The sequence below is a fragment of the Cheilinus undulatus genome, linkage group 3, assembly GCF_018320785.1.
Source record: "Cheilinus undulatus linkage group 3, ASM1832078v1, whole genome shotgun sequence".
Taxonomy (NCBI): Eukaryota; Metazoa; Chordata; class Actinopteri; order Labriformes; family Labridae; genus Cheilinus; species Cheilinus undulatus.
The window spans coordinates 48832028-48844250 of record NC_054867.1 but is presented as its reverse complement, the minus strand read 5'-3'; the positions used below and the strand labels follow the sequence as shown (position 1 = coordinate 48844250).

The 12223-nt window shown below is 38.8% G+C and overlaps 1 protein-coding gene across 5 annotated transcripts in view; it reads left to right on the top strand.

Moving 5' to 3' along the window:
* The window catches only part of arhgef10la (Rho guanine nucleotide exchange factor (GEF) 10-like a), a 311778-nt gene that overhangs the window by 280622 nt on the left and 18933 nt on the right, over window positions 1-12223 (top strand). For all 5 annotated transcript variants that reach the window (XM_041784009.1, XM_041784008.1, XM_041784013.1 and 2 more), the window contains one exon: window positions 2982-3153. In XM_041784009.1, coding sequence (XP_041639943.1) covers window positions 2982-3153 — 172 coding nt within the window. The remainder of the gene's footprint in view (window positions 1-2981; window positions 3154-12223) is intronic.

Here is a 12223-nt window from a genome sequence, read left to right as displayed (position 1 = left end):
ATGAATATATATATGCATATATGCATTACAAAAATTAGTTCAATGTAGTAATCATTTGGTGTTTTAAAAAAATATAAATAAAAAGAAAGTCTGCCCACAGATTTGATAGGGCCCCTGTCAGACCCAGAGAATGGTTGTGATTTATTAATTACATCAGTGTGTATGTTTAATCTGTTGCATTGGTGTTAGCAGGTGTCCCAGCTAACAGTTCCCTCATTCTGGAGCTGAAAAGTGTGTCAAACTATTATTTGGTTCAGTTTGGGGCTGAAACGATTCCTTGAATTATTCGAATGATTCGATTCAAAAAAATTCCTTGAGGCAAATTATCTGCCTCGAGGCTTTGCTTAAATCATTCCTGTATCTGTATACGTCCATGCAGTAAGCCTGGACATCGCACCGTGTGTTGCATGATGTGCTGTGTTTCACACAGACGGCTGTTTGTGTGGCACAATGCACTTGTTTTCGCTGTTACTATAATGTAACATGGATGATTCAAGTTGGGAAAATCGAGAGAGAAGAGGAGATAATGCAGTGATGTTTACAGGCATGCGTCCTTCGTTTTTACGCAGCCACTGACCGCTGCTTCATGGCAGATATGGCACAAGGCCTGCACCGGTGAACCTACGCTGATCTCTGGGTTTAAGCGCTGCCTGCAGGACTCGCTGGTGTGAGACAGCGCTCAGTTTGTGTCTGAAGACTTCAGGGTCACGTTATATGTTTAAATATAAATGATTTCAAAATCAGCGCACTGATGTCTTGATTACAACGTCTTTTTCAAAATGTTTCAGCATCCTGAATAATTTGATAAGACTTATATTGATAATGAATTGACACTAATTAAATAGAAACACACTATTGCCACAGACAGTGACTGAGACTAAATAGGTTAAAGTTCATCATCATACAGTCAGGATTCAACAGGTCACAGAGGCACCTTTATCACTTAAAATATGTTCTCCATGTCAGTGGATGGTCTTAAAGTTCAGATTATTATGGTGGATGAACTCACAAACAAAAATGTGCAAAAATTAAAAGTGATCACCCTTTGAAAAATTGACCATATTCCTGTAATCTAAAGGTTCAGCTTTCAGACATCATCAGACCTCTGTGTGAATGATGGAGGTTTATTCTTGCTAGAATGTGAAATATAGGTTATATGCATAAACTAGAGGATGTTAAAATGATTAAGTGTTTCTTTACTTTAATGACAAATTGGAAAATAAAAATGAACTACAATAAAAGAAATAAAATGTCAGCATCCCAAATTTCCTGGAAGAGGATCCCTAAAACCCCAAATATGGCATAATCTAATGTCATTATTTAACTTCCTTTCCTTGTAACTTTAAGAAATGTAAATTGCTATCAGAACTTCATTGCACTTTGTAAAACATATTTTCTTTAGAGAACCTGTTAAAAACCAATTTTTATATAGAAGTAGTTCTTTTAAGGGGCCCAGATTTTTTTCTCGTTTGTCTAGTACTATTTCTCTTGAAAAAGCAAAAGTGACTGACTAAAAAAATGCATTATTTATTATTAGAGTACTCAATTTACAGAAAGAATCTATTACTGCAGCCTTAGTTCAGATGTTCAAACTATTTATTTGTGCAATTTTTAACCACTTTTCCCACACAATTTTTTCAACATTATTTGCCACATTTTAGTGCGTTTTCATCATTGTTTTCCACCAATTTTTGTCATTTCAAACCAATTTCTATCACTTCTTAATCCCATTTTATTACCTCTCTTCCCCTTTCCATCACTTTTTCTGCCTGTTTTCACTACTTCTAAAGAAATTCTTACCCACTCCTGTCTATTGTTGCTTCTGTTGACCTATTATTGCACATTTTAGCAACATTTCACTACTTGCTGTGCCCATTTTGCCAGTTTAACCTATTCCTGCCACTTTTAAATCTGATTTCACTGCCTACTTTTTCCCACTTTTAAACCAATACTGCCACTGTTAACCTCTTCATCACTTTTATGTCTGTCTTTGCCACTTTAACCAATTTTATTTTTGTTTCTTTAGAAAAAGGAATTTCATTTTTTTTAAGGAGGCTATATAGTACAGCACAATCGATAAAAAGATATATTTTTTAATTGGATAAGACTGGTTATTAGTCAAGTAAAAAAGAACAAATATCACATTCTAACTTTACACTGGACCATAATTTTACTGACCTCCATGGGCCTCCCATTTGGCTGGGTCCCAGAAAGCTCTCCCTTTTACCCCCCTTATAGACGGCCTTGACTGCACATGACTATTCTTGAATGCCCACGGCTGTGTTCAACCACCTTCAGGTACAGTGGGGGTCCCGTGTCCATGGCACCTTTATTTGGGGGGATTGCGGGTTGAAAGGTTGAGAACCCCTGATTCAGTACATATGATGGAGTAAGACACATTTCTCATAGTCACAACTTAAATTTGTTGCTTCCATTTGTATGTTTGGATAAATTTAGATTGTGAAAAAAGAGTCGTTGCATTTGTTTTTTAAAAATAAAAATTCAAATTCGCTCATTCTGCTTAAAGGTCTTGTCCCACCTGCTTTAACAATAACTGGTCAGTCTTCTTGCTATGTAAATACTGATACAGCACTAGTACAATGTGCATGTTATCTGACGCCATTTCTCCAAATTATCCTCTCTTCCCTCGATAGCATAAGACAGACGAATAATCACATTATCTTGTTTGAGGTGTAAGAGGTGATCTTCACATATTTTATCTCTGAATCACTCTTATGATAGGGATTAGGGTCTCGTTTCTGACAGAAGCAACACTCTGAATTCACACTGGGTATCATCGGTATCTGAGGTGGATATGGAAGTCATGAGAAACTGGAACACATGGATCAAGTGTCTCTGAGATATGACAAAAGGCTGTCAGCTATCTTTCAGTTTCAGACCTTTCATCATCTGTCATGAAAGTAATTTTCATTTTGATAACATGTGCGATGCTGTAAAAAGGTTTATCTTTTCCATTACAGAAGTTTGAAGTCCATCCAGACCCGATGATCAGCGTCGCTCACATGGCCTGCGCCGGTGGAGGGGTGTGGATGGCGTTCTCGGAGGGCTCCTCCATTCGTCTCTTTCATACTGAAACTCTGGAGCTTCTGCAGGAGATCAACATCTCGACACGCTCGACGCTGCTGAGCACCGGTACACACTCATCACACAACACAATCACAGTCTATTCTCATAGAGAGAGGTCAACTTCTACTCTGCAGTGCACCTGAAACACATCTTTAGTGGTGGAAAAAATGTAACACTTAAAAGGCTAGAACTCCAACCCTGCTAGAAAGACCAGCAGAGGTCATTTTGACTGCTGGATTACAGACTCTGTAATCTCTGATGATAGATACCCAATACAAACAGAGATATGTTTATTGTGTTAGGATATCTGTTTCAAATATGAAATAACACAAAAATGTACATTTTACTTATTCATGTAGATATTTTTCCACATTGTCCTCTCATAAAGCAAGCTGCAATCATTTCATATAAGAACACCTTTAGATACTTTCCCATTTAAACCACATTTCACCATTTTGGCTAGTTTAACCTATTTCTGCCAATATCTGCCTATTTATTCTTTCTTAGATAGAACTATTTTGCTAGTTTTTATTGATTTTTCTTCCCATTTCACCAGATTTCCACCCATTTTTTTCCAATTTAAAGCCTTTTCAACCACTTTTTAATTCCCTTTTACCAATATTTATGTCCATTTTTGCCACTATCACCCACTGTTGCTTTTTTTCGGTTATTTTTGCTACTTCTGACCCATTTCTGCTACTGTAAAGATCCAATTTCACCACCTTTTCCACCATTTTTTTGCCATTATAAACCCTTTTTTTTTTTTTTCAATTTTTGACCCATTTTAGTTTTTTATTTTTTGTTTTTTGGCTTCCAATACAGCTAAACCCCACATGTAGCTACCACCTTGTTCTCCTTAAATGTCACTGATTGGTCAGAACTGTTTTTGGGTCTGGCATAAATGTTGTAGCAGTTGGAGCTTTGCAAGATGGATTTGGCTGCTGGCAGACATGGAGTCTGGACATCTATCTGCTTTGCAAGGTTATGGTCAGTGTTACCCTCTGCCTTTGAATCTAACCTTGTACTCTGTAAACTTTCTTGCATAGACAGTTAGCATTTTAAAAGTTTCCCTTATCCATATATTAAATTAATAAATGTATCAGATACACCAAATATCAAACATATCTAGATCAGCAGAGAGAAGCTTATTGATTTCCTGTCCTATGATTTGACAGAACTGCTGTATTTTTCTACAATACCAAAGGCACTGTAAGACTAGCAGTATGATAACAGCCATAACAGCTAGATAGAGATGATGTCTCAGTACAGTGGATCTTAACTGGTCTAACACTGAGACCCACCACGAGATCTATACTAATAGATTGTGGCACGGATTTCTTATACACTATTCAGTCCATCATATTTATATAATTAGGTGGTGATGTTTAAACCTCAGATCGTACAAATGTGGCATAACAAAGGTACTGATGAAAATAAGAAAAATAACATATGGAATAATGAATGAAATTTATGGGACACAAACATTCCTGAAATAATAGCTTAGAGGACTGCTGAAGTTTCTGATACAAAATCCTGATAATCACTGGTAAAATTCCTGAAAACCTCTAGTTCTGAGAGGGGTCTGGCTGCAGACCATACATCCCTGATCGTCACTCCCACAGACCGTTCATCTGAGACATCATATCTCAGAAAGGAAGGGCTGTAATTTTCTGGAACAACAGACTTTCAATTTTAGATTTTGTTAAAAAACATAACTTAATTCACAGCCAACGTCTGGTAGTTATATTCACAAAATAACCACATTGCAAACATTATAGACTAAACATTTCATAACAAACTTTAAAAAAAGGTCAGAGCTCTAACCTGGGATCTAATTCTGTATAGACCCATTTTAGAAGTAGTTACACAAACGCTCTCTTTATCTTGGTAAGCTTTAGCTGAAGCTAACACAACTATGCTAGCTACATAATTAATGCTACTACATAAGCCAATTTAGCTAAGTTAGCTTTAGCAACATGAACTGTGGCAAATGTAGCTACAGCTAATGTAGCTATGTAAATAATCAATCTATGTAGCATATGTAGTTGCCTTTTGAGCTTAGCTATAGCTAAATTAGCTAGATAGCTACACTATCTGTAGGTAAGTTATCTTTAGCAACTTGAGTTTTATCAATTATAGCTAGAGCTAAGGTAGCTATGTGGATAAAAGATCTATGTAGCTTATGTAGATGCTTTGTGAGCTTCGCTTTAGCTATGTAGCTATGTTAGCTATGTAGCGACATTAGCTATGTAGCTACATTATATTTAGCTTAGTTTAAGCAATGTGAGCCTTAGCACATGTAGCTTAAGCTAACTGACAGATTTCTCCTGTGAATTTAAGTAAATTCACTGTAAATTCAGGGGAAATCGGCAAAACAATTTTATTTTACATTCTGCTGTCAAAAACTTAAATGATTGGGGAAAAGCACATAATAGACTCTTTGACTTTTTTTTTTCCAGACACACAGATCAAAACAAACAGATCTGCAGCCCACTTTTGGGTCCTGACCCACCAGACAAAAACCACTGTCTTTGTTCTGTCTCTCCTGAAATTGTCATTTGAAATCAGCCCACATTTATCCTGACTAATCAAAGCCTAAAACCTCCTCAGCTTTACGTACGTACTAATAGAACTGGTCCAATAGACAGCTTACTCTGTGAGGGACAATGAATACTGCCAAACAACCAAGATGCAGCTTCCTCTGCAGAAAAAATCAATCGAAAAATCATCAATTTAAGTGCAGAAAATTCCTAGCAGTCAAAATGACTGCATGTGGTCTTTCTATGTGGGGGTGCTCATGTTTTCTTTTGCTTTTGTGTGATTGATTAAAATTTAGGAATTTAGGAAAAGTCAGGGTCCAGCAACATTGGAACTTTTAATTCAGGGAGGTCTTATATATTATACATGTGAAAACAGTCAAAATGACTGTCGTGGTCTTTCCAGCGTTAACTTTCCTCCCAAAACATCACTTCTCAAGTATAAAGGGTCACATTTAGTCTTTTACATCAGAGCAACCAGAGGGCATTATTTTAAAATTGATGGTGCTCTCCTCCTCAAAACGATATTCCCGTCTTGTCCGAGTAGCTCATGAGGTCCTGCACTCTCGGGAGCCACCTGAATAACTATCCATCTCAGGCCTTCCTAAATCCATAATAAAGCCTTGGGGTTAGAGGCAGGGATTAATAAAAAAGAAATAAAGTCATTGAGGAGCAGTAAAATGGCAGCTTTTAAGAGCCTCACAGCACGGGTTCCCATGGGGACACTCTTATCTCTCTTTAAATGTCCATGTTTCTGCTCTACCCTCCCTGTTTTACTTCAACATTTACCTCCACACTCCCCTCCTCTTTGACTTGATATATTCCTCTCCATTTGGCCCACTTTCTCCCTGTTCCTCATCAGCTCTGCTTTAAAATCCTCTCACCCCTGTTTCACATCTCACTGCAGTATGTTTAGGATGCCACATATAGCCTATTACTTCCTCTGTGCCCTCTTTTTATGATGGATGAAATATTTATCAGCCACTGTGGGTGTTTTCCTGTTTTTTTTTAATGGAGGAAATATGGTAAACAAATTAGATAGCAATGAAGCATACCTAAAACTGCCTGCTGGTGAAAACTATAGTACACATAAATCACCAACAGCACACTTGAAGCATGTTTAGACTTTAATGTGTGGGGGGAAAGCTCATTCAGTACATGTTAAAATCTTCCTTTGCTTCGGCAAGCAATATAAATGTTGTATTTTCTCTTTTTTGTTGAGTCACACCAGACGCTGATTGATGTTTTTGGAGCAACTCTCAAAGCTGTGGTTGTGCTTTATCTCATCAGAAATTACAAAGGGATCTCTCTGGTGATTTGTACAAGAGAAGAAAGTAAGAAAGATTTCTTTTTTTGGTCAAAAGGTGGGATTCTTACAGCTATACTTACAGCTTACTTCTATTGCTATGCAGATGATATGCAACTGTATGAGTCTATGATGCATGACGTAGTATTCACTTATTTAAACTAGAAGCATTCCTTAAAGACATTAAGACCTGGATGACCAGACATTTCCCACTTCTTAACTCAAACAGGACTGAGGTTATTGTGCTTGGCCCCAAACGCCTCCGAGAGGCTTTTTCAAAGAATGTAACTGCCTTAAACAGCATTAGCCTGACATCCAGAACCACTGTGAGGAGTATAGGAGTTTTATTTGATCAACACCCAGATAAAACATGAGTCAAGGACAGCCTTCTTTCACCTTCGCAACATCGCTAAAATCAGGCACATCTTGTCTCAAAGCAATGCAGCACAAACTTTTGTTACCTCTAGGTTAGACTACTGTAGTTCTCTCCTGTCAGGCTGTCCTTGTAAGTCACTAAAGACTTGTACTGACCAGCAAGGCCGCCCATAAGGGGGGATAAAGGGGAGGGCTTTCTAGGGCCCCATGGAGGTCAACAAATCCATGGTCCATTGTAAAGTTCATCTGTGAAAAGTATATTTTATTTCTAACCTGAATACTCCCCTCAGAGCAACAAGGGGGTAGTACAATACAGCCTTTTTTCCTAATTTAAACTCCCTTTCTTAAAACAGGATTACCTTTTTTTTTTAATAATGTTAACCATGCGGATCTGCACATTGACTAAACCATTTGGAAAGTAATGTCAACTTCATAGCTAAACCATGATTTGCACAAATGTCAGGGTGGCACAAAACAAAGTAAAAGAAACAGACAACTTTAGTGGAAAATAATTATAATTCCAAAATCATGGGCAGTAACTGGCAGCAAGCATGGCCAAAAATGGGTGGAAGAAGGTTAAAACAGAAGGGGAAAACCTGATTGAAAAGTGGCAAAAATGGGTTCAAAGTTGCAGGCAAAAGCTGCAAAACCATAGTGTGCCGATAAAGGTAGCAAAACAGTGGCAACAATGGAAGCAAAGTGCCAAAAATGGGACAAAAGTGCAGAAAAGGTAGCAAATAATGTCTGTAATGTTGCAAAACATTGGCAACAAGATAATCAAAGTGCCAAAAATGGGATAAAAGTGCCGAAAAGGTAGCAAATAATGGCCGCAATGTTGCACAACAGTGGCAGCAATAGAAGCAAAGTGCCAAAAATGGGATAAAAGTGCCGAAAAGGTAGCAAATAATGGCCGCAATGTTGCAAAACAGTGGCAACAAGAGAAGCAAAGTTCCAGAAATGGGATAAAAGTGCTGAAAAGGTAGCAAAAATTGCTGTTATGTTGCAAGACAGGCAACAATGGGCATAATGTGGCAAAAACGGGTTAAAAGGGGGTGAAAATTGTCCAAAAAATTGGTAAATGTGGCTAAACAGTTGCCAAAATGGATGTAGAGTGGCAAAACGTGTTAAAAGATGCACAAAAGTGGCAAAAAGGGTGGCAACAAAAAGGTGGCAAACAGCAAAAAATGGATATCATCAATAAATCACAACCAGGGAGGGCCCATTCTCTGGGTTTGTGAGGGGCCCTGCCAATTTTGTGGGTTGCCCTGCTGTCCAGAACCAGGAAAAGAGATCACAATACTCCTGCCTTAGCTTCTCTGCACTGGCTCCCCATAAATTCTACAACAGAATAAAATTTTTCCTCTCACTTACAAACTTAATAATGGTCAGGCATCAAACTAACTTACAGAGCTCATAGTGCCAGTGTCTAGAAGACATATGGGAGGTAGATCCTTCAGTTATCAGGCCCCTCTCCCTTGGAATCATCTACCTGTCTGGAGCCAAGAGGCAGACACTCTCCTTTAAGAGTAGGCTTAAAACTTTCCTCTTTGTTAAAGCCATTATACTTCTCTTTATTTCATTTCATCCTTGCTGCTATGGTAATATTACATTGTTGTGTTTTCTTTACTCATTACTATTGCCACACATTTTCACATGTTTCTACCATCATTACTGACATTATAGCTGTATTCTTCAAAATGAAAGATACATTTGTAGCCATGTCAGCCATACATTTGTTGTTTTGTTGTTTCTCTTGTCTCTTTCCTCTTTTGGCTTCTCCCTCCTACTGCTCCTCCCAACCCCAGTGCTGCTTCGGCAGAGGACTGTAAACCTGAGGCTGGTTCATCTTGAGATTCCTGCCCATTAAAGGGAATATTTTTGTCATCACTGTAGCAGGACTAAATGCTGCTATCGCTGAGCTCATGGTAGTTAGTGCTGCTCTTTAGTATAATAGGCCACAACAGAGAGTATTTTCTGTAACTAATGGTTAGGACGCATTGGATATAGTATAGGAGGACGGTGGGTCACCTCAGACTCAAAGGTCATTTCCACACAGTGTTAGTGCCTCTCCTTGAAATATCCAGCAGATTCGAGGGGAGGGTGGCAGCCTCAAGGCTCGGCCCTCAGGAGATTTGCTCTGCGAAAAGAAAAGAATTTTGCGGCTCATGTCTTCAAGATCCACAAAGAAAGAGAATCTCTGCCTTAGATTGTGATTTGTTGAGCTCACAGGAGACAAGAAGATCCCCCCCAACCACAGATAATGCACATGAAATACTGATAGTTCCTCTCTGTCAGTGTCTTCCTGCTCCTGTAGGTTTCTCCTTGACTTATGCCAGGACATGCAGTAATGATACACCCCCCTAATCCTCTCTCCTTAATGTGATTTATACTCATCAGGGAATTCTAGTTGCAGTAAACAACAGAGAAGTTTTTGAAGCAGAGAAAACTGCTGATCTCTTCCCTACTAATGCCTTTAATAGTTCTATCCTTAGGGTGAAAAATAATATTCCGAAATAAAGTCCTTGGTGACATATCAGAGGGAACATTTATCTTTGGAGACATCTTCTTTTTTAAGGCAAATACACCAGCTCCCATGATACACCCACCACACACTGCAGAGAGTGTGCATCGCTGCAAAAACTGGAAACTGCCAGATAGCTCGGGGTTAAGCTATACCTCCTTAATCTCAAGTGCTTTTGTCATTATCCTGCTTTATCGCTCTTCTTAAAGACAACGCCTACATCTCTCGACCACCTTCAGATTTCATAGTAACCCGTGAGTGGGTGTTCATAAGTATCACTCTGTCACTTAAGCTCTCTAACCAAAGTACAAATATACTCTGAGGCGATGTGAGCAGGTGGCCGAGAGTTCTGAGATAAGGGAATTTTCCAGAGCTTTTCAAGGCGCTGAAAAAGGAAAGAAGCCAATGTGTTAGAGCCAAAAACTGCAGGCCCTTGACTGGCCACTTGAAGCCGGGCCTCAGAAGTAAGCCAATTCCCAATATTTACAAGTCCCAACTTTAAAGCACATTTAAATATGATTACAGACGGGAATAAAAACAAACAGTTTGAGTAATTTGTCGGTTCACTTCCCCGTCCAACTTCAGATCTCAGCTGTGTTTGGGCATTTTGCCTTTTGGGGATGTTTTTAGGCAAATGTTAAACAACTAATATGGCTTGTTAGGTGATTTGTACCATTTACAGACTGTCCAGAAAGTCTGTGACCAGCTGTTTTGGGCAGAGACAATCTGCTATGGTTTATTGGTGTGGGTGGAAAGAGGCATTTAGCTCTTCCTGGACCTTTTAATTGGAACAATTTAAAACTGCAAAACTCATTGACCCTGAATGTATTTCAATCCTTGCCCGAGCAAGAGCTCTATTGTAACAGATGTAGCTTCTTTTTTCCTCCCCCATTTTGAATGCAATCATGGTGTTTTGTGCCACTTACAGTAGTCTCACTATGACAAGCTGTGCTCATAATTTAATGTGTACTGTATAAGTTTGAGTGTTTTTGTAGCTTTGTATTAATAAAGGTGAAATACTGATGAATAATCGTCATCAGACTGGGCACAGTCAATCAGAAATGCCATGCACTACAGTCATTATTGTTGTTGGTTGATAATAAGGCCACGATATGCCATATTATTATCACAACTGTAACGTCTGTATGTGCAAACTGTCACATTACAGGTTGTGTGGTGCCAACTATGTAACCTGAAACGTGTCATATTACCCCTTTTCTGCTGTTTGATGGAAATCAGAATCACTAGTTCTCTCATTTCCATTACTAATCTACAATAACAGTCTACCTGACGGCACATGAAGCATCACAGATACACCTACGTGATGCTTGAGGCAGATGCTCAATGACAGATTTGAAAAAAGAGTATTCAGACTATCAGCAGCACTTTGTCTTAATTCTTGCCAGGGCAGTGGTCACATACACTATGCAGACCTTACATCGATTTCATTCAAAAACACTCTTGTCATACATTGAACCTTTTTATTGCATAATGGAAATACGGTTTTACTTGGCAGAGAAGGCAAGAGAATTTCTGGTGAGTGCATGGCTAGAAAACCCCCATATGGATAGATACATTTATCACAAAGAAAATTTGATACAATGAAATTAGTTTAAAACCAATTATTCCATAGTAGCATGAATCTGAATGAGGGTGCAACAAGCTTTATGCTATAAAGGAGGAGGCTGGGGTGGAGGAGGTTAAACTTTGCCAGCAGCAGCAGTGTGGAGCATCAGCAGTAATACAAGAATGGATTAGAAAGAAGTACATCACATTTAAATACAGCACTGTGTTGAGAAAAAGAGCTGTGATTGGCTGTGGGAGCTTGGAGGCAAAAATTAGGATCAGCTGGCAGTCAACTGGCATTTGGCTACTGTGTCCTGCATGGTCTAATGCTAAGTTTTTTAGCATCTACACTGGCAGTGTGCACATTGAAGTGTTTTATCAGTCACAGGAAGCACAACACTTTCGGCTTTTGTGCAATCAAATGGATGCTTACGTAGACTAAATGTGACTATGAACATCGTTGGAAGTTATCGATGGCTTATAAGTAATGCAACAGCATGCCACAAGTTAATTTGTGAGTTTGTGTGGAATCATGTTGCTGCACTTGTACAACTTTCACATTCCTCCCTTCTTTTCTGTTTGTGTGTATCAGACTCTCTGTCAGGGGGCTGGAATCAGTGTAGGATGAAAATAGGCAGGGGTTTAGATTTGAAATTAGAAAATGACAGATACTGCTTTCTCACTAAAATTAGCATGTAAAAGCAGGTTTTTTATACATGGGTAAACCCGCTAACAATCAGCAAGTGACTCCTTTCCCATTGCCTGCAGACCCGGGTCTGATCGCCAGCAGACAAGCTGTGTGGCATCACGTTGAAGACATCATCATCAGTG